We start from the raw sequence: 23,616 nt of genomic DNA, 5'->3' as shown, positions 1-23,616 counted from the left end.
TAAAAGAAATTTTTTTTCCCCTTCTTCCTTTAAAGGCTACACTCAAAACATTCGCTTGAGAAACTTTCTGAATAGTGGCATTGCCTGGTAAAACACATGCAGCAGACAAAATATCAGATTTCTTTTTCCAGCTGTCCAGAATCCCATTAGTGCCTCTTAACTTCTATCAGTCTTTTGCTATAATTAGGATGGCTTAGGGTTTATCTGGGCCTTTTTTCAAAACCAGATTTCCTTCCGAGCAGCAGCAGCTGTCATGCACAAGTACCCTGATGGTGTTGGGAAACTTATTTTGATTTACATTATGGTATAGCAATTGTGAATGTGAAGTAAAGGAAAAGACACACACACACGCACACGCACACACACACGTTCTTTTTATCTCGTAATTTATTCAAAAGAAAAGTCTTACCTGAGGATGATCACTCCAGTCTGGAACCTGGCTTGTTTCAAATAGAGAATTAACTTGCATGCCTTCTCCCTTGCAATTGGTGTTACCTTCTTTGGAGAGTGAGTCTGTTGAAGTTTGAAGGGTTTTTGCTTCTTGCTCTGCCTGGGTTGAAATAGCACATTCTCCTGCATCAGCATGGGAATTCCGACCAGTCGCTGCTGCTGTGCTGTGAGAAGTCTCTCTTTTATCACTCTGGGTTAGTGGGTGCTTAGCAGATTCTTTAGCATAGCAGAGATGAAGGGTACCTTCTGTTGTATTTGCTCTCAGGTTGGCATTCGGCTTCTTGGGATTTCCCTTCATTCCCAGCTGCCTCACCCTGGCAGGTTTCTGTGAACCCCTCTCACTCCATGAGTCCTTTCTCCCAACTCTCTTCTCAGCTGCCGTCTCCCAACACTGGCTCATCCCTGAGTTTTCCGACTCACCAGGCAAGGGCTTCATCTCTGTCTCTCTTACTGATTCATCCATGTTGAGCAGATTGTCACTAGCAAATTCCTCTCTTGCTTGGTGGCTGTCTCTGGTTTCTCCTTGAATTCCTGGATAATCATTTTCAGCAGCCTCCGGAGCAGTGGGGAGTTTACATCTCCCCTGTTCTGTCACTGAAGACATCCCATCCTGGTGAGGTCCCAAAGTGAGAGTCATCCCTGTGTGTGGGGATGAGGGACCGTGCTTGCAGGCTCTGCCACTCCTCACCCCAACTTCTTGGGGTTGTGAGTGATGACCACAGAAGCCAGCAGTGGCAACCATAGGCCCAGCGTCACCTGACACCTGAGGTCCACAACCCATTCCACTGAGGAAATGCTCACACCCACCCAGGCAATGCTCACCGAATTCCATCTCTTCGTCATCGCTTTCTAATAAAAAAACATGCTCAGTCCCCAGCAGGTTCCTCTGCCAAACTGCATTAGAGTAATCCGTCATAACATCGGAACATTCCAGATACTCCAGGTCATCCTCTGAAAACTCCTCGGTGTAGGTTAGGGTTATCTCTGGGCAAAGTTCATAGTCACTGTCAGAGTCTTCACTGGAAACCTGTGGGCTGGGTTGTTTCTTGGCCACGGCATTGTCACCTGGGTAAATGTGTGCAGTTGCCTCAGACAGCGGGAGACTGAGGCTAATGTATTTCTGTACTTTGGGATTTTGCTGACTGGAGTGTAAGCCTTCATCATGAGGGCCATCATTGTTCAGGCCACCACCCGTGAACTTGGATGCTGTGGAATGCACTGTCTTGTGGCAAAGTTCATCTTGTTTTTCGTAAACATGACTTGAACTAAGAAAAAGCAACGAATCTGCAATTTCTTCTGTGTTACTTGGATCATAAGCCTCTCCAGGGTGCCTTGTTCCTTTAACACCCAAGGGGTTTTCAGAACTGGACACACTAATGTCAAGATTGCCCAGTGACTGGAGGGAGAGTGAATGGTTGGACCTGGGAGTGCCTGGGGAGATGCTTTCTTCTTCCTTATAAAGACGTTCCTTCTCATCAATCTGATTTGCACTTTCTTCTTCACACGTCCCTGTTTCATGTTTCCAACCTGTGTCCCTGTCATCTTCCAGGTTAGGAGACAGTTGTGGGTTCTCTGATGAGCACTCAACCTCAACGGAAGCAGAACAACAGATGATTCCAAAAGAGTTTTTAGCCGAGATTTGATAGACAGCAGCATCATTTTTGGTACAGCTAGGATGAAGAGAATACACAGATAAATTTGCTACATTTGGACATGCATGCCAACATTTTCAAACCATGGCACACAGAGAAAATGACCATAGTTTTAGTGCACGTTTAAGAAGATCTGTGATCTCCCTGGAAAAGAGTTTGTGGCCAAAGGCAACTGACCTCTGGGCTCCAATGCCCCTAGTGCTGAGAATCCTAGGCACTCAGCATCCTCCCTTGAAACTTTCCTCAAAACTGCCTCAAATGGAAAATGCTGAGGATTGCGCCATGACAGTTTACAAACGCCATGGCAATGTCAGGAAATTACTTTATATGGTCTAAGATGGGGAGAAACCCTCAGTTCCAAGAATTGTCCACCCCTTTCTTGGAAAACTCATGAATAATCCACCCCTTATTTAGGATATCATCAAGAAATAACCATAAAAATGAGCAACCAGCAGCCCTCAGGGCTGCTCTGCCTATGGAGCAGTCAGTCTTTTATTCCTTTATTAAAAAAAAAAAAGAAAATGCTGAGAATTACTTAGATGAATGGGGAAAATATTTATATTCTAATTTCTTCTTCTTGCCTTTTACATCATTTTTATATTATGGAAATTCGATAAAGCATTATTTTTCTAGAGTGAGACATTGTACATGAATAAGTAAAATATCAATTCTTCATGTGGTATAACGGCACAGAGAACCCTCAAATCTTTGGAAGACCCTGCTAAGAGGGTGTCATTTTTGCCAGAGGCCATAAAGATGATACCATGATAGGACTATGTATGTGAAGGGCAGTGCTGTTTCCTTTTTAATTTAATGTGATTAAAAGTCTAAACCACAGCCTGTGAGCTCCACTGGCTGGAAACCCATGTCCACATGCCATTCTGACCTATATAGATCAAGCCAGATTTCAGCTTTGGCCCAGCAGGGGAGGAATAGAATCCTGGATCGGACTGCTTTCTCAGTTCAGGATGGATGGTACTCCTGTGGCTCCTCCCATTGTGGATCAGAGCCACAAGGAGCCTGCAGCCTGACATGCTTTACTGGGTCCTTTCCCACTAGAACCCTTCCCTAGACACTGCAATCCCAATAAAAACTTGTTACCTGTGTTTTGTATGTTTCACCCTTATTAATCTCATGTGACCTCATTGTAATTGTAATATTGCTGACCTCATTGTATGCATCAGCCAACCCAGAAGTCAACAATCATTTTTAGAAGGCAGGGGCTGTGGGTCTGGCTTGGTCTGAGAGGTAATGCTTAGATCTTTATTGACTGTTCTTTGTGTGAAATACACACAGATATCTAACCTAGGAAGGGTCAGTGTGAGACACAGACAGATATAACATGATCATCTTTTCTCTTCCCCACTGAAGGGACCCTTGCCTCTACAATCCTATACGTCCTCATAAACCCTCAAGTGGTAGTCCCAGCTCACACATATGTCTCATTTTCAGAAGTCAAAGACATCTAATCCCAATTTCAATAATGTCTTGTTGAGTTGGCAACCTGGCTCCTGGGTAGAAGCCATTCAGGAGTGGCTGAGATTGGCCAAGCTTGACCCATGGCTGATATTGGGCTTTGCCTTGGCCAACAGCACACGTAGAATAAAATTTAAGGCAACTTTCTGGAGAAAACAATACCTGCGCTCCTGTGTATTTCACTAAGTTATTCTGAGGTTTAAATGAGAAGATCAATGTTAAGGGACTTTGCAAAGAAGAAATGTTACCCCAGACAGATTATCCAAGAAGGTGGCAGTGCCAAGACCAAGTTACCTCTGGTGCTCAAGAATCATGCAGAAGAATCATCAGAGAACTCTTTAAAATTCTTGAATCAGAATCACTAGGTCAAGGGCTTGCGAATCTGCTTTTAAAGATTTCAAAGCCATTCTGATGCAAATTGTCCTTGGCCTACCCTTGGAGACATCCTCATCCTCATCACTGTCAATTAGGCTTAGGGCTCCGCAGTTCAAGCAGACTCTTCTCAGATGAAGAAAAATGCCTATTGCTGCAGTTTCACATCATCCACATTGTTGACGAAAACAAAAAACTGTGAAATATTTAAAGAGGTTTATTTTGAGCCAAACATGAGTGACCATGGCTGGGGCACATCCGTAAGGGGTCCTGAGAATAAGTGCCCGAGGTAGTCAGCTTTTACAGTTTGGTTTTTATACATTTTAGGGAGACAGAAGTTACAGGCAAAGACATAAATCAATACATGTAAGGTGCACGTTGATTCAGCCCAGAAAGGTGGGACATTTTGAAGTGGTGAGGGCAAGGTTACAGGTCATAGGTGGATTCCAAGATTTTCTGATTGGCAATTGGTCAGAAGAGTTAAGCTTTGTTCCTAAAGAGTTGAAGCCAGCAGAAAGAAATTGTTAAGATAAGTGAGTTGTGGAAGCCAAGGTTCTTGTGTGTAGAGGCAGCCCCTAAGTAGCAGGCTTCAGAGAGAATAAATGGTAAATGTCCTCTCTGGACCTTAGAAGGTGTCAGATTCTCTCCTGAATCAGGAAAAGACCTGGAAAGGGAAGGAGATTCACTACAGAATGCAGATTTCCTCCCACCAGAGTATGGCTTTGCAGGGCCATTTAAAAATATGTCAAATAAATATATTTTTAGAGTCAAATACTTTGATTTTCTTTAGGACCTGCTCTTTGTTATGGGACGCTATACCAGAATCAGGTTGGAGTTGGGTATCTTCCTGCTACCGAGTCTGCTGTGAGTCTTATGATCTCTACGTAAATGTCAGTGGTGGTCAGTTGTGCCTAAACTACAAAGAGAGGAGGGTATAATGAGGCCCGTCCAACACCTTTCCTGTCATGGCCTGAACTAGATTTTTAGGTTTCTTAGGGATCCCCTTGGCCAAGGGGTGTGAGGGGGGTGCGGCTTAGAATTTAATTTTTGATTTTTTATAACACTGTCTTCTTCATGAACCTTTTCAATTAATTCTTGGATATTTGGCCTCTGTTAAGAGCTGACAGAGAGTGTAAAAAAGCACTACGAGCTGAGTACCGTGGCTCACACCTGTAATCTCAGCAATTCAGGAGGCTGAGGTGGGAGGATCAGTTGAACCCATGAGTTCAAGACCCACCTGGGCAACATGGCAAGACTCTATCTCTACAAAAAATTTAAAAATTAGCCAGGCATGGTGATACACATCAGTAGTCCCAGCTACTCCAGCCTAGGTGACAGAGCAAGAGTTTGTCTCGGGGAAAAAAAAAAAAAAGGCAGAGGGGCTGTGGCTGGCAGGGTAGGCAGTATGGACTACTGGGAAATCCCAAGTAATTTTGATATCCTGACCTATCCAGTCCATGAGTCCTCTGCAGAGAAACTACCTCCCTTGAAGGTACCATGATTTGTGTAGAAGAGAGAGAAAGGAAGAAAAGAAGGCTGAGAGGCACAAGGGGCAGTAAAGTAGTAAGAAATCAGGAGAGGTGGGGAGCAGAGATGATTCTCAAGAATCAAGGAGAGAAAACAATAAGAATTTTAGAAAAACGTAGAGAAAATCATTGGGTTAAATATACTCTATTTAAATTCTTAACGACTAAATAAACAGATGGGAGATTGTCATAATTTTGTGATACATAATTTTATGAAACATGTGTTTTAGTTGATAAGAGATTTATAATTCATCCTAAGTACAGTAAATAAAGAGAAAAGGGAACTGGATTAAGTGTAATTAACTTCTCACTGGCTAATGAATGCCTTTGAAAGAGTTATGATTTGTGGCTGACACGTCCTTGCTAATTATCTCGAAGCATCCTAAAGAAGAGGGGAAGAAAATCGGGCAAGGAAGCCAGCATCTGCTGGGTGCCTCCTACATTAAACAATGTCTTCCTCCTCCCTGCGTGCAAAACTGAGGCTCAAAGGAGTTGTTTCCCCAAAGTGACAAAGTCGGAAAGCCATAGCGCCGGGATGAGAACGAGCCTTCCGCCCTGGCTGTCTGGCTCTGTGGATGCTGTTAGAAAACTAACATTACCAGAAAGGAAATGACACAGTGTAGAGAGATCATTCTGCAAATACAGTATTTCTGTCCTAAGTCTTCATCTTGATCAGCCAAATGGCAGACTTGCATACAGTGATGGGCACCGTGGTGCCCAGCATTATGTTACGAGCTGCAGTGGAGTGAAGGAGATGCCTGAACATCATGTCCAGCTTCCAAATGGCTAAAAACTGACTGAAGGAAGTAGTATTAATTTTCCAGAGAACCTTGTAGATGAGGTCTGTGCTAAGGTGCACAGAACAGACTGGATGGGAAAAAGGAAGTCAGAGAAGGGACTCCAGTGGTAGCAGTTAAAATGGTGTTAGCAGGGTTGGGGTGTAGAATCTTTGCGGGAGGCTAGCAGAGAGAGCTGAATGCCCCACAGTGATTTGACTGGAATGCAAAACCATCCAGGAAGAAATTCCCTGAACAATTAATTGAATTCCCTCCTTGCATATCTTTTCTTTTGGCGGAGGGAAGCAGTAACATTCTTCTCCCCTGCTGTGAAAGTCTTGCTTGAATTCTCTGGGTTCTTTCTAAATTAATCATTTCCTTATTAAAGAAAAAGAAGTCCGTGTTACCTTAAATGAATGAAGCTTCTTCTGAGTTTGAACCCCCAGAAATGGTCAAAACCAGAAAGTCTGAAAACATTTTGGTATCAAGACTCTTTAATACTCTTAAAAATAATTGAGGACTTCAAAGAACTTTTGTTTATATGGGTTATATCTCTCAATAGTTACCACATTGCAGTTAAAACAAAAATTTTTAACAGTTAATTTTAAAATAACAAGAATAAATTCATTGCATATTAGCATAAATCGTGTTTTTATTGGAAACATATTTTTCCAAGACAAAGTAACATTTCATGAGAGTAGTTTTATTTTAAGTGTTTTCATATACCTTTAATATCAAGCTTAACAGAAGATGGTTGGATTTTTGTATCTGTGCATTCAGTGTGATACAATACATGGTTTTGATTAATATATGTAGAAAAGTTGACCTGACACATACATGTGTTGGGAAAAGAAGGAATATTTTAATAACCTTTTCATCTGATTGAAGATATTCTGATTTGATATACATGAAGATTAGTTACAGTGTGGAATCTGAAACCACATCAGTGAACTTTCCATACTTGTTACATAAAATCCATCATTCTATGTTGCTTTTTTTTTTTTGAGACAGTCTTGCCCTGTCTCCCAGGCTGGAGTGCAGTGGTGCAATCTTGGCTCACTGCAACCTCCACCTCCAGGGTTCAAGTGATTCTCCTGCCTCAGCCTCCCAAGTAGCTGGGACTACAGGCATGTGCCACCATGCCTGGCTTATTTTTGTATTTTTAGTAGAGACGGGATTTCACCATGTTGGCCAGGCTGGCCTCAAACTCCTGACCTCAGGTGATCCACCTGCTTTGGCCTCCCAAAGTGCTGGGATTACAGGCATGAGCCACCATGCCCAGCCCTATATTGCATTTTAAATGCATCTTTTACCCATGCAAGATTTTGTAACATCATACATTGGTCATTTGGAAAAACTTGACTCATGAGATCTTCCAAATATTAATACATTTTATTAAATAATACTTTTTAAAACCACATTTATTAATATTACCACTGATCTTAGAATAATTTTAAAGTATTAGAAACTGTTAAGCTTTTGATGAAGGGCACAAGTTTTCCAAAATTCTACTTAGGGAAATAATATGAATGTTAATTTATCAGAGAACAGTGTAAATCAAGTCTGTGCTAAGTTGTATGGTAGAAAGTATAAGCATGGAGGATATGAGCAAGAAGGTCAGAGGAAGTATCCCTGAAAATTCTCACTGCTGTAAATGCAACAAGAACACTGGCAAAACTTGTCTGAATCAACTTTTTCAGGGCTCTGAAAATTAAAGGCAATCTGGGGAGCCTTTATTCAAGAAAAATGGCTGAATCTCAGAACAGTTTTCTGGTGCTTTAACCTGCCCTAGTTCTATTCCCCCATAACCAGCTCCACAGTAGTCTTGAAAACCAAGAGTCCACAATCACAGTGAAAACAGCCTGGCAGCAGCTTGAGGGGGCAGGACACAGTTGGGGCTCCTTCAAAGCTCCATACCCAGAGTTGTCATTATTTGACCTGTCTAGTAATTCCCTGGAAGACCCCACTCACAAGACTGTTTTTGTGTGATCTGACTCAGAGTTCACTCAGCAAAAATAACTTTTTCCCTAGGGGCATTTGTATTCATTTAAAAAAAAAAAAAAAGGCAATTGTTTAACACCATGGCTGCTTGAGGCAGTAGATAATAACTGGGTTAAACAATAGGGGAACCAAAAAGGTTAAAAGGGAAAGCTGGGAATGAGATGCCCATAGGTGTCATTGAAAAGCTGAGACATTTTCCTGGAGATCTAGGAGGCCATGCACATGCATAAGGCTGTGAGCAGCCTTCCTAAGCATGTCCAGTGCACATGCTTAGGAAAGACCTGAGAAAATTCTGAGCTCTCACCTCTAACTGACCTTAAGGCTTTCTACTAGCAGGAAGTGAAGGCTAAGGCAGAGTTGTCATTTGCCTGGCTGAGTGTGAAAGCATGCTTCATACCCCAACATGCACACACAGCCCCTCAATAAACTGGGAGACCTATTGGTTCCAGGCACCTAAGGAAATCTCTGTCCATTCATTAGCTGACTACTAAGCTAACTCCATAGAAACTTCAGGGGCCACAGACAACAAAGAATTAGTTCAGAAAAGTCACTAAGCAAGCAAACAATAAGCCCCGGGAAGGTGGGAGAATCTCATTTCCAGAGTTGCCACATTACGTTGTCTAAAATGTCCAGTTTTCAATAGAAATTATGTGACATGCAAAGAAACAAAGTATGGCCTGTACACAGAAGAAAAAGCAATCGATAGAAACTGTTCCTAGACTTGCTGGACCAAACTTTAAATTATCTATTTTAAATATGTTCAAAGAAATAAAACCATGTCTAAAGAGCTGAAAAAAAGTGTGAGCATGGTGTTTCAATAAAGACATATAAATTATACATACAAACCAAATAGAAATTTAGAGATTTAAAATTACAGTAACTGAAATAAAAAATTCATAAAAGGGCTCTACAGCAGATTTGGGCAGATGGAATAAGAATCAACAGACTTGAAGAGGTCAGTTGAGATTATCCAATTTTAGTAACACAAAGAGAAAAGAGTATAGAAAAATAAAGAGTTCTGGAGCCCGATGGTATACCAGCTTACAACATATACATAATGAGAGTCCCCATAGGAGAGAAGATAGAGGAAAAAACAGAAGGAATATTGGAAAAAACTGGAAGTCCCTAGTTCAGAGAACGGACTGCAATGACAGCTTGCAAGTTTGGATTTTATCATTGGCAACACATACTTTTAGTTTTCCTCGAAGTGGCAGGCTTGTTTTGTTCATTTTTCAGAAAATGTCTGCCAAATACCCAAGGCTGAATAACCATCATTTGTCCATTATTCTTTTGAGTGAAAATTATAATCCGTGAAAGAAGCGGCTAGTTCAGCTTGTGACTTAAGCAATCATGCAGAAGCTTGTCCTCAAGATGTTCATCATCTAAGAAAATCCAGCAGAGGTGCTCTGTATATATTTCCCATTTTATTACATGGAGTATTAAAAGGGCTACTGAGTTATTAAGATTTAATAAAATTACTCCATTTTTACTGATGCATAAAGGACATTAAGTAAAACTTTTTGTTTGTTGTTTTTAACTGTGGCTGTATGGAAATGCAGAATTCTATGGCAACTAATATGGTTTGGGACCACTGCCATGATTCATGCTAAGCCACCAACAGACTTACCCTTCATTGCTTTTTACCATTAGTGTACATTTCAACACAGTGAAAAGGGCAAATAATGTTTGATTTTTTTTTTTAATTTTTAAGTTCTGGGGTACATGGGCAGGATGTGCAGGTTTGTTACATAGGTAACGTGTGCTGTGGTGATTTTCTGCACCATCAACCCATCACTTAGATATTTAGTCCAGCATGCATTAGCTACTTTTTCTAATGCTCCACCCCTTACACCGCTCCCCCCCAACCCCCATCCACCAACAGGCCCAGCATGTGTTGTTCCCCTCCCTGTGTCCATGTGTTCCCATTTTTCAGCTCCCACTTATAAGTAAGAACATGTGGTTTTTGGTTTTCTGTTCCTGCATTAGTTTGCTGAGGAAAATGACTTCCAGCTCCATCCATGTCCCTGCAAAGGACATGATCTTGTTCCTTTTTATGGCTGCATAGTATTCCGTGGTGTATATGTACCACATTTACTTTATCCAGTCTATCATTGATGGGCGTTTGGGTTGATTCCATGTCTTTGCTATTGTGAATGGTGTGACAATGAATGTATGCATGCATATATCTTTATAATAGAATAATTTATAGTCTTTTGGGTTTATATCTAGTAATGGGATGGCTGGATATGTTTGAGTATTTTTAGGATAACATTTGTGACCCTGAGGATCCCTAAAAGGGTGTTAGGGACTTGCAGAAGTCCAAGGAACACACTTTGAGAATCATTGATTTAAGCTATTCACCAAGAGAAGCCTGGATACACTGTCACAGCAGAACAGCTAGCTTTTGCACCGCGGAAGATGGGCATTAGCATGGAGGGGTCACTGCTTTGCTTGGTTTGTTCATTTGTGTATCCTCTTAGGCTGATGACATAACCTCTGTGGTTTTTCTTATTTGTTGCAAATAAAGAAAGAAGGGGAAAGAAGACCTGTGTCTGGGCTCCACTTCCAGAGATTTCTGATTCAATGCTTAATACATGGGCCTATCTAATTTAATTTTGGGCAGGAGGAGGCTGGTTCCATCAATTCTGGAAGAGCTAATCCTAAAAGTTCTTCAGGATTCAGCCAACTTAGCATGATTTTGTGCTTTGAGAACAAGGATTAGAAACATGAGTAAGAACTAAGCAGGACAAGAATCCACAGGACTAGTAACCCTATCAAAGAGGAATATGAAGACAAGAGGGTGGGGAACAGAATGAAACAAGTAGAAAAGGAAGACATAAGCAAACAATTTTTTTCTAGCTACCAGCACAATATAGCCATCAAAATGATATACTTTTTCGTCTCTACATTTCAATCATCATCATCTTCTTCATCCTCATTCTCATCCTCATCCTACCCTAAGGGTCATGCGCATTATTTCATACATCTACCTATTGACCATTAAGGTGGGTGATTCCACCAGCAAAAATAAAAATAAAATCAGTAATCTCGTGGCCTGAAAAGTGGATAATCCTTTATTGCCTGCCCTGAGGTCATTTCCCTGCTCCCAACAATATTAAAATTGCTGAAACTCAAACTGCTACTTGACCAGGTGACCTGAAGACAGGGTTCATAGAAGAAGCAGCTGAAGTATTGGCTAGAGGTAAGATTTGGAATTCTCAGCCAGGTGCGTTGGCTCATGCCTGTAATCCTAGCACTTTGGGAGGCTGAGGCAGGTGGATCACTTGAGGTCAGGAGTTGGAGACCAGCCTAGGCAACATGGTGAAACCCCATCTTTACTAAAAAATACAAAAATTAGCCAGGTGTGGTGGCACATGCCTGTAATCCCAGCTACTTGGGAGGCTGAGGCAGGAGAGTCACTTGAACCTGGCAGGGGTGGAGGTTGCAGTGAGCTGAAATCGCACCACTGCACTCCAACCTGGGCGACAGAGCAAGGCTCCATCTAAAACAATTAAAAAAAAAAGATTTGGAATTATCTCTGGAATTTAGATGCTATTCAACCACCACTCTGCACCACAGACATTCCATTTTATTATGCATTCCACTTTCCAGTGAAAGAAAACAAGATCAGGAAACACGAGGTCTGCAGTGTCTCCACCCTTTCAGCCAGGAATGCGGGGTGGAGGGGGGAAGGAGGTCTCTGCAGCTCCCCCTCCTGTGGCTGTGAATGTTTTGAGCCTTCCCTCCCATTGCAGCAGGGAGGGGGAAGAGGGCTCCACTCAATAAATAATCACACGATGACATCCATGTCCTTTCCTTGGCCACAGCACCAGGTGAAGGTCATCATATTTTCTTAAGCTAAGTGTCTGTATTTTATTACCTGACAACTGCTATCAATAATCATATGAATAACTGAAGGAATAGAAAGACTTTGGTCTTTCCCAAGCTCCAAAGTTATGTTTGTCCTGGAGATGGAAGAATTCTCTGAATTTCTTGATCATATTTTCTACAAGTAACTTGTAGACCTTGTAGACCTTCTACAAGTAACCTTTCAAAACAATGAGGAGATTCCTCACACATTTACCAATTTATTCAGTTATTTATTCAACAGATTGGTTGAACCACACATCTAAAGGGCCGGAAGGGACTTCAGAGCTGTGTCTCTCCCAGGCCAGTTCTCACCCACCTGCCTTCTTCCCCGGTTCTGCTCTCTATCACCAGGGCTGACCCCCGAGGCTGCAACACCCCAGCTCCCATGACTGCTGGCTTCTCGCTGTGTTTGACCAAAGAGAGACAGTACATCAGGGGGTGGGAAGGGAAGAAAGAAGAAATCATCTCTTCCGTAGTTCCAGGTCCCATGGGACAGCCTACCAGAGGTCCAGTTTCTGCCCTGTGGCCTGTGACCTGGAACTGGGAGTCTTGCCTCCTCCCTTTGTCTCTGCTGCCCAGGAGATAGTGGCTCTGGGTGACCTCACTGTTCCCTGTTGGCTGTCATCTGTGCAACCCTGCACTAAATGCTTCAAAATGGTTTTTGTCTTCCTGATTAGACCCTAACAGATACAGGAATTGGAACTATGTTACAGATATTGGAACTGAGGCCCAGAGAAGATGTGACATGTCTTAAGTTATATGGCCAAAAAAATGATAGGAAACGTCCACCATGTCTACCATGTATAAAGCATTGTGTTAGCCACTATGTGGATGATAAAGAGGTGAAGTTCCTAGGCTCTTTTCTCGGGAGCCTCCCATCCAGTAAGGGAAATGACCTGTCTATATAAACATCTATAATACAGGACAGTATGTGCCAGGCACCATTAGCAAGCATGCCAGTTATAAGGATTCAGGTGTTGGGGGCGTGCAAGATAATGAAGGGAGGCTTCCTGGGTAGCTCAGCAGCTGAAGCAAACCAGGAAATACAGGGCAGGATTTTGGCAGGAAAGATGATGCGTGTCTGTCGTTGGTGGAGGGGTGATAATTCCAGGCAGACGGAATAGCCTAAATGTGGAAGGAGGTAGGAAAGAGAGCTTCAGGCCCTCCCAGGAAACAATAAACCACTTTTAATTTGGAACCTGGGGGAGTGGTAGGCGGGAGGGTAGGGTAACTGCATTGTTCGCTGTTTAAACAGGACACTTCAGAGAGTGAAAAGGGGTTTTTGTTTTTTGGGTTTTTTTTTTTTTTGAGACGGAGTCTGGCTCTGTCGCCCAGGCTGGAGTGCAGTGGCGCGTTCTCGGCTCACTGCAAGCCTCGCCTCCCGGGTTCACACCATTCTCCTGCCTCAGCTTCCCAAGTAGCTGGGACTACAGGTGTGCACCACCATGCCCGGCTAATTTTTTTGTATTTTTAGTAGAGATGGGGTTTCACTGTGTTAGCCAGGGTGGTCTCGATCTCCTGACCTTGTGATCCACACGCCTCAGCCTCCCAAAGTGCTGGGATTACAGACATGAGTCACTGTGCCCGGCCTGAAAAGGACCCTTAATAGATCAAAGCAACAGGCAGAGACTGGGGCCATGCTGGAGAAACTGAGGCTGGCCCAGGTGAATCAAGAGATAGGGTCACCTGCCAGGAGGTGGCTCAGCCCAGACCATGGAAGGTTTTCCATCCCATACTAAGGGGTTTTGACCTCAGGTTCCAGTTCACTGGGAAGCAAATAAAATAGTCATGTAGAAAGGGATGGAAAATAATTCTGTAAGATCCTAACTGCGTTTTATACCACAGACCGGGGATGAGGAGCAAACGCTCTTGCTCTCCATATCTGATGTGACCTGTGGCCCCCAAATGAGCAGGAACACCCCTGTTCCCCCATGTGTCCTGCTGGACCTACAACTATACATGCTTAGCGCACTGCATGGGACTTGAGAAGGGAAACAAGAAATTAGTAGAAGACTTGCTTGCTTCCCCAGAGATGAGACTTTTGGGTATTAAACGGAACAGTACGCGATTTGCAAACTCCAGTGTCATTGAATTCCAAAAGGCACAGCTGAGGCAGCCAGTGCTTCTGGTGGTTAGGAGGGGAGAGGTCACAGTGGCCTGGGCCTTAGGAAATGAAGCCAGGAGCACAGAACTTGAGCCCGGCAGGGAAGAATTACATTTTGACTGGGTGGGAAGAGGGGAGGGCACTCCTGGCAGATGCACCAGAGCTGGAATGATCAGGTCATGTGTAGGGGACAATAAAGCAATGAGCTGAGGTGAGATTCGCAGGAGGTAGGGCTGGGGGAGAGGGCCATAAAGAACCGGGGCAGTGGGTGGGAAGGAGCCCCCGTGTGGAGGGTGCAGAATTCTATCCAGGAGCACTGTGAGTGTGTGAACTGCAGGGGAAAGTTTACTGTTCTTCTTCACCCAAGAGCAATTCGGAGCAGATTGCAGAGGCAGTTGGCAAAGTCAGTAAGTACTGTGTAGTGGTTAAGGGACAGACTTAGCAGCGAGTGTGCCTGGGTTCACAGGCCGGCCCATCTGCTGGGCAGCGTTGAATAAGCCACTTGACAGCTCTGGACAATGGCTGAACCGACATCAACCTGGTGACATGAGGATTAAGGGAGTTAACTCCTATGAAGTGCTGAAAGCAAAGCCTGGCACACAGTGAGACTAAATCAGCAGTTCTCAGGCCTGGCTGAATGTGCAAATGACTTGGAGCGCTTTGTAAAAATATCAGTGCCGGAGGATTTTTAGGGCAGGGAGATAACTGTTGATTCTACAAAGGTAGATACATGTCATGACACCTTTGTCCAAACCTGTGGAACGGACACCAAGAGTGAACCCTCAAGTAAACTATGGACTTGGGGTGATGATGTGTCAGTGTGGGTTCATGGATTGTAACAAATGTACTATGCTGGACAGAAGGTGTGTGGGAATTCTCTGTGCCTTGTGCTCAATTTTGCTGTGACCCCAAAACTACTCTAAAAAATAAAGTCTCACGCCTGTAGTCCCAGCACTTTGGGAGGCCAAGGCAGGCGCATCACGAGGTCAGGAGTTCAAGACCGGTATGGCCAACACGGTGAAACCCCGTCTCTACTAAAAATATAAAAATTACCTGGGTGTCGTGGCATGCACCTGCAATCCCAGCTACTTGGGTGGCTGAGGTAGGAGACTTGCTTGAACCTGGGAGGCGGAGGTTGCAGTGAGCTGAGATTGCTCCATTGTACTCCAGCCTGGGCGATAGGGAGAGACTCCATCTCAAAAATAAATAAATAAATAAATAAATAAATAAAAAGGCAAAAAAGGCCAGGTGTGGTGGCTCACACCTGTAATCCTAGCACTTTGGGAGGCCAAGGCAGGTGGATCACCTGAGGTCAAGAGTTTGAGGCCAGCCTGGCCAACATGGTGAAATTCCATCTCTACTAAAAATACAAAAATTAGCCGGGTGTGGTGGTGCACGCCTGTAATCCCAGCTACTTGGGAGACTGAGGCATGAGAATCGCTTGGACCTGGGAGGCAGAGGTTGCAGTGAGCCGAGATCACACCGTTGTACTTCAGCCTGGGCGACAGAGCAAAAACTCCATCTCAAAAATAAAAATAATCTGAAAAAAATACCAGTGCCAGGACCCCACCTCTTCCCCACACCAAAAAAAAAAAGGCACAATTAAGCAGCATAATGGGGTGAAATCTTCACCATCAAGTTTTTTTTTTTAAAGGCTTCTAGGTTATTCCTTTGGGCAGCCAGTGCTCAGAAGCCCTGAACGAAATAAATGGACATGGATTATTGTACAATAGCGAACACGTCAGGGAACAGGCACATGTGTGGCAGAGCCAGGATCTTTTCCTGGGGATGCGTGGGGAGCGGTTTACTGGCTGCCACTTGGTGCAGAAGCTCTGCACTTCCAACAGCTTTCTGAGCTTCTTGGAGCAATGCAGACCCACCAGAGATTCTTTGAACAAGAAATGGGCAAACTGATTTCAGAAAGGAAAAAAATCCTGTGGCATTACTACCACCACGCTTAGTTAATAGACGACTGACCCTCCTTATCAAAAGAAAACTGCAAGGTGTCCGGAAACAATTACCACCCAAAGCACCTAATAGGCCACCGAGTGAGCATAATGTCCCAGAAATCTTAAGGAGCATTGTGACAATATAGCAAAACTATTGTAAGTTTGAACTGTAAATCTATTCTCTAAATCTATAAGGCCCGTCATCTTCGAGCAGGACTAAGATGAATGCTCCATTAGACAAGCCATGGTGGGTAGCCCCAGCTCTCAGCAGCACCAATGTCCCTGGCCACAGGGTCCCAGAGCTCTGCTAATTCATCAAACACCCAGCACGCCCCAAGCCAAACTGTGGATGTCCCTATCCAAACCCGCTTCTTGTCTCCACAAAACTGCAACTCCATTCTACCAGTTGCTCAGGCCAAAAATCCTGGAGTCCATCTTTCACTCCCCTTTCACATCCAGCATCCAGTTCAACAGCAGCTCCTGTCAGACACACTCAGAACCTGGCCGCTTGCTCCCACCTTCTGCAGGACCATCCTGGGTGGAGGCACCACTGTCTCATCTGAATTACCGCGATGCTTGCTTGCAGGTGCCCATCTGTGCCCTGAGTCTTCTCCAGAGGATACATTCACAGCACTGAGACGAGACTCATCCTTTTACACTAAGCCAGAAAATGTCATCACATCTCTGTTCAGAAACCTTCTTGTGTGTCTCCATCTCACTCCAAATCACATCCAAAGTCGTGACCATGTGTCATGGCCTACAAGCAATGAGCTGACGTGAGAGTCATAGAAGGTGAAGAGAACCTGCTTTCCCCGGGTGACAGCCACATCACCTCCTGCTCTGCCCTTTCACCTCTGCGCTCAGAGCCCCTCACCAGAGAGACCTTCCCTCCCTCGTGCTGCTTTATCCTTTTTCACCTGACCCATGACATAGTTCCTGGTGTGTTAAATGTCTGGTTCCTCTTGCTGTCCCTTTCCCATGAGATCAGGGCGTCCAGTATCCTCAGATCCAGTACCCAGTATCCCAGTATCCAGATCAGTGCTGTATCCTCAGGGTGAGAACAATCCCCGGCATATAGTAGGCCCTCCATGAATCCTTATTTTTGAAAGAAGTCCTTATGATCACTCCTTTTTGAATTATATTCCAGGATGCATCTTAATAGATTTTGTTCGGGAGGATGGCACTGGTAGGATGAGATGCAGTGATTAACGTAATGGACTCAGGGGCCCTGGGAAACAGAATTTGGGGGTTCTAACCCTAGCTTTAATTCCTAACCTGTTGTGTTACTTTGGATGGGTCCTGTGATCTCTCTGGGCCTTGGGTGACCTATAGGGTGTAAGCAGTGGACTAGACCAGTTGGATTTGACCAATTAAAACAGAATTTTTTAGGGGTGAGATAGAAGCATAAAGAATTTTTTAAAGTTCCCCAGAGGTAATGTATAGCCAGGAGTGCGCTAAGCCTGAGCCTTACAGCGGGGTTTCTCTTGCGTTAAAAATGCACATGAATCATTAAAATGCAGGCTCTGATTGGCTGGGTCTGGAGAGGGAGCTGGGATTTTGCCATTCTAACAAGCTCCGAGGGGATGCTGACGCTGGTGGTCCAAGACCAGGCTCTGAGTGGCAACGTCTTGAAGTCGCTTCCAGCTTGGTGACTCCAATGTTTCCATCAAGGATAAAGGTCCCTTTATTAAATTCTCAGGAAAACATCAGCTGTCACTCCACTAGCTGCTCAATTTGAGCTGAGTTTCCTAGTCAATGACTGGCAAGCTGCCCCCACATGCACTCTGTGGATGTTAAGAGTTGGTTTTCCTGCTTAAAAAATGAATTGCTGGACCCAGAAAGGGGGAATGAGCAAAACCAGGTCTGAGAATTTCTCTCCCAAAAGCAGGCTCAGAGACCTGTGGTCAGGGAAGAAACCCGTCACAAGTCAATGGTTTCCCTTCGTCTGCCGTTCTGTTGTCAGGGCCTCAGTGCTGGCTGTGTCCTGTGTCCCTCTCTGTCTCCTTGATCTGGCCATCTCAGGATGCCTCTGCCTGGCTGCCACCTCGTGATGCCCACTGGTGAGCAGCGGCAGCCACTGGCAGGCAGATGGGCAAGCAGGGCACCCTGCTCTGGGCCGAGGGAGCAGCCTCATTAGGGCTGTCAAGGAGCAGCTCCAACAATAGAAGAATCTCAATCCGGCTGCCGCAGCAACCGCCGCAGGGAATGGGAAGTGACAAGGACGGAAAGGGAGCAGCCACTGTCTGACACCCTGCAGGTCAAATGGTGACCAGAGCTGCTGACAATGGGGCCTTCTCCTACAGCAACTGCGGGAGGCCTGTTAGATTATTCTGCTCACCTAGTCCCCTAAGGATTCAGCAGCAGAGCCTCTGACCACCAAGAAGCCACAGTTCATTCAAATCACTTCCTCTAGTTCGACGCTGTACGTGGAATGGCTCCTCTGCCTGCTTCCCTTGAGGCAAGACTCAGTGAAGAACAGAACCCCTGGATGCCCTGTGCTAATTCCTCCCACAAATCTTTTGTTTGTTTGTTTGTTTTTGAGACAGGGTCTCATTTTGTCACCCAGACTGGAGTGCAGTGGTGTGATCATGGCTCACTGCAGCCTCAATCCCCCAGGCCCAACCAGTTCTCCCAGCTCAGCCTCCCAAGAAACTGGGACCTCAGGTACGTGCCACCACCCCAAGCTAATTAAAAAAAAAAAAAAAAAAAATTGGCCGGGTGCAGTGGCTCATGCCTGTAATCCCAGCACTATGAGAGGCCAAGGTGGGTGGATCACTTGAGGTTAGGAGTTTGAGACCAGCCTGGGCAACATGGTGAAACCCCATCTCTACTAAAATACAAAAAAAATTAGCCAGGTGTGGTGGTGGGCACCTGTAAACCCAACTACTCAGGAGGCTGAGGCAAGAGAATTGCTTGAACCTGGGAGGCAGAGGTTGCAGTGAGCTGAGATCGTGCCACTGCACTCCAGCCTGGGTGACAAAGTGAGACTCCGACTCAAAACCAAAAGAATGGCTGTGTCTTACAATACACAGGAGATCTCAGGGCAGAAAGAATGAACATTTACTTAGCATTTGTTAAGTACCAGCACTGTTCAAAAAGTTTCCTTATATGTATTATCTCATTTAATCTTCACCCAACTCTGCAAGGTAGATACTGTGATCATTCCCACTTTACAGATACGGAAATGGTGGCAGACGGAGGTTAAGCAACCTGTTCAAGTAAGAGGTGAGGCCAAGAATTGGACCTGGGTAGTCTGGCTTGAGAGCTGAGTATCTACTTATGATTCTTAGAATGTCTACTTATGCTCTCACACAGTGCTGCAAATCTCTGATTCTGAACCAGTGGGTCCCTGTCCACCCCCATTGGCCTTGTCTTAGTCTGGCCCCGTATATAGCCAGAGCCCTTCCATATTTGGAGCTGTGCTAGCTACTGAATTATGTCCCCTACCACCACGAATTTACATGTTGAAGCCCTAACCCCTAATGTGATGGTATTTGGAGACAGGGCCTTTGGGAGGTGATAAGGTTTAGATGAGGTCACAAGGGTGGGGCCCTCATGACAGGATTAGTGCCCTTAGAAGAAGAGACACCAGAGAGCTTGCACTCTCTTTCTCTCTCTCCCATGTGAGAACATAGTGAGAAGGCAGATTCTGCAAACCAGGAAGAGGGCCCTTACCAGAACCTAACCATGCTGGCACCTCGATCTTAGACTTCCAGCCTCCAGGACGGTGAGAAAGAAAATTTCTGTTGTTTAGGCCACCCACACTATGATATTTTGGTAGGGTAGCTCAAGCTGACTATGACAGGCAGGGTCTGAGGGACCATCCCGGGGCTTAACCCCTCTCACGGGCCACGCCCATTCTCACCCATTCTCAGGTTCACCTGGGGGCCTAGGTGTGGGGCGTGGCCTGAAGGGAATCCTGGAGGATCCAGAGCGGCAGCTCCCCTCCCATGTGAGGGGGACTCTGCTGAGGTGTAGCCTGGTATCTCCTGGAATGTACTGAGACTGGCCCAGCATTGTGGGATTCAGAAAAAAATGAATGGGAGCATGTGCTTGGGAGAAGACAAAGCAGGAATTCCAGGTGATGGAGCCTGGAGGCAGACAGGGAGGGGCGTGAGGTCCAAGTCAAACACTGGTTCATGGAGAACTTAGGCGGCAGGGGCAGGAGAGGCTCCCAGGCAGGACCTGGCAGAGGCAGGGAGACCTTGGGTCTATCATGAGAGGCCCTCAGCTGAGTGCATGAGGAGGAGAAATAGGCTGGGCTGAGACTTACGCTGCCAAACTGAATCCCTTTCTCAGTCCTGCCTTCTCCCTACAGAGTGGGGGCAAAGCCCTTCCCAGGACTCACAGGGCCTGATTAATTTCAGCTTTGCCCATAACTAGCCATCTCCCCTTGTCAGGTAATCTCTTTATGAGCATTACCTTGGAGTTGGTCAGCTGTTCCCTAGCACTAACACATCATGATTTCTACATGAGTGAGGCACCCCATCTTTTCACTCTTTCCAGACGTGTCTGCCTCTAATTCTGCGATTACAAGGTAGGGCTGAATCCAAGAACTTCCTGAACATGCCTGGCCTGCTCAGTTCTCAGCAGGTGTCAATGGAGTGACAGTTTCACAGACTTTCAGAACGTGTCCAACTTCTGGTGATTGGTGCACCTTTCCCTGACTGTCCCAAAGTCTTGGGAGGGGCTCTTGGATCAACCTATCACCTGCCACCTTAGTCATGATTTGCCCAGAGGAGTCCGCACCATGGTGGGAGCAGCCACCCAGGTCCCATCCCCAGGAAAAGGTGAGTGAGTGTCCCAGAACATGGCCTATAACCACTCACTCTTCTGAGACACTTACCTACTAAAGTCACCACCAGAATGTGATGACAAGCAGTGGATTCTCAGAAGGGACCTGTCACCCGGGGACTAACTGGGAGTTCCTCATCAGACCCTCAGAACTCATTCAAGCAGGGCCCCAGGCGTGGTCTGAGTCATGGCCCTGATGCGTGCCTGCTGAATTCATTCAGGGAGAACGCCACGGGAAGCCGCCTCAGCCCGGTGTCGGGAACACAGATGCCTTCCAGGTGTCGGAAAGTTCTACCAGTCATCCTTAAGACTTGTTAGACCTACTTAAGCTCACAGGAACATGAAGTTCACAAAACACTTTCCAACCTTGGATGAAATGCATTTTCCATCTTAGCCAAGACATAGCAAGATTCAGTCATCTTTATTTCTACCTGATGATTCCTTGAACAATCACGTTAACTACTTTTTTTTTTTACCCTCCAAAAGAGAAATAGCAGAGGGGAAAAATGCTGCTTTTCTTACCTCCAAACTCTCCTATTTTAATCAGTTCCAAAATTATAGTTTGGGTGGGGAGCATGTTTAAAGCACCTGAAATAGCTATTATTTATTGAGTATTCGAAATTCCTTGCATATGTTGGTTTAATCCCCCACAACAATCCTATTAGGCAGGTGTTATTATTATCCCCATTTTACAGATGAGAAAACTGAGATATAGAAAAGTTCAATAATTTGCCCAGGATGATACAGCTTACAGATCTGGGATTTAAACCCAGCTCTTTGAACCCTGGCTGTCAATAGTGGAAAGAATTGTCTGTTCTTTGTAAGTGAAGTTGATGGTGACAATTCTATCAGCAGGTTGTGTGTTCTGAGGTGTTTCTTCCAGCAATAGGGATATCTTTTTCTTTTTCTTTTTTTTTTTTTTGAGATGGAGTCTCGCTGTTGCCCAGGCTGGAGTGCAGTGGCATGATCTCTGCTCACTGCAAGCTCCGCCTCCTGGGTTCAAGTGATTCTGATTCTCATGCCTCAGCCTCCCAAGTAGCTGTGATTACAGCCTCACGCCACCATGCTCAGCTAATTTTTGTATTTTTAGTAGAGACAGGGTTTCACCATGTTGCCCAGGCTGGTCTTCAACTCCTGACCTCAAGATATCTGCCCGTCTCAACCTCCCAAAGTGCTGGGATTACAGGCATGAGTCACCGTGTCTGGCCCCAGAAGGGGTATCTTTAAGTGATTCACCTATACTCATTTGCCTAGTCTCATTCACGAACAATAACTCATGTTTTTCAGATGTCTGGCAAATGGTTTAGGTTTCCTTGGGTGATCATGTATAGAAAGAGACTGATGGCCCTCCCCAGGGCAGAGATGATAAGAGCTCTCAAAGCAGAGTATCCTGAGGAAGGTAACACCGTACCCCATGGCTCCTGGGGTCTGAAATAAATGAGAAGGCTGACACATGACTGAAGTCACAGAGTCCGCCTTCTAAAATCATTCTACTCTGTGAGGTGCAGCAAGTTAATAGCATGTTAGAGTTCTAGTGGAAAAGAAAATGAAAAACCATCCAAACGGGGCTGCAAGTATGAAACATGTGTAACAAAAGCAGCTTAAAACCTTGTGTCTGGGTGACCACTCTCTGGTTCAATATCCATTTCTGAAATTTCAGTGTCTGTTTCCTCCACTGGACTGTGAGTGAGATCATAGAGAACTTTGCCTCCTCTTACTTGGCACTGAATTCTAGAGCATTTTAAGTGCCCTTAATATTTGTTGGATAAATGAATGGTTAAGAATAGGCCAAGCGTGGTGGCTCATGCCTGTAATCCCAGCACTTTGGGAGGCTGAGGTGGGCAGATCACCTGAGGTCAGGAGTTCAAGACCAGCCTGGCCAACATGGTGAAACCTCATCTCTACTAAAAATACAAAAATTAGCCGGGCGTGGTGGCATGTGCCTGTAATCCCAGCTACTTGGATGGCTGAGGCAGGAAAATTGCTTGAACCTGGAAGGCAGGGGTTGCAGTGAGCCCAGATCTTGCCACTGCACTCCAGCCTAGGCAACAGTGTGAGACTCCATCTCAAAAAAAAAGGGTAAAAAAAATTATAGGCAAAGGGCAGTCATAGCTGGTTTTTTTGAGAAGGATAAAGATACATGCAAATAGATGATTTTAAAAATCAATTAAATGTTCCACAGATAGAAGATGCAGATTACAAAATCTGGCTACTGATTCCACTCATGTGAGTATGCACACCTTGTTGCAATGTGACTTTGCTACTCTACTCTTCAAAAGTAGAGTCTATTTTTCTTCCTGTTAAATGTGGGTTGGCCTGTCACTTGCTTTGGCCAAGAGAATGTGAGAGAAATGATGTTGGGTGGAATTCATTTCTGCAGGAGGCCCTGCAGCTCCATGACCTTGGAATGCTGCCCTGAGACTGTCCTGTAAGGAAACCAGTGCCGGCCTCCTGGGGGATGAGAGCCCATGTGGAGGAGAGCAAGGCGGCCCAGCCAATAGCAGTATCCACTGCCAGTCCTGTCAGGAAACCACACTGGACCTCCAGCCCAACCAATCCTTTTTTTTTTTTTTTTTTTTTTTGAGACGGAGTCTCACTCTGTTGCCCAGGCTGGAGTGCAGTGGCCGGATCTCAGCTCACTGCAAG

General features: G+C 45.0%; 1 protein-coding gene across 1 annotated transcript in view; it reads right to left on the bottom strand.

Annotated features, from left to right (window-relative positions):
- ALPK2 (alpha-kinase 2) overlaps nt 1-23,616 on the bottom strand; it is a 128,951-nt gene that overhangs the window by 94,904 nt on the left and 10,431 nt on the right. Inside the window, exon 3 of the mRNA XM_011971703.1 lies at nt 410-2,120. Within this exon, the coding sequence (XP_011827093.1) occupies nt 410-2,120 (1,711 nt within the window). The remainder of the gene's footprint in view (nt 1-409; nt 2,121-23,616) is intronic.

Source organism: Mandrillus leucophaeus, unplaced genomic scaffold (assembly GCF_000951045.1).
Source record: "Mandrillus leucophaeus isolate KB7577 unplaced genomic scaffold, Mleu.le_1.0 Scaffold124, whole genome shotgun sequence".
NCBI lineage: Eukaryota > Metazoa > Chordata > Mammalia > Primates > Cercopithecidae > Mandrillus > Mandrillus leucophaeus.
This window is presented reverse-complemented; position numbering and strand designations above follow the sequence as displayed.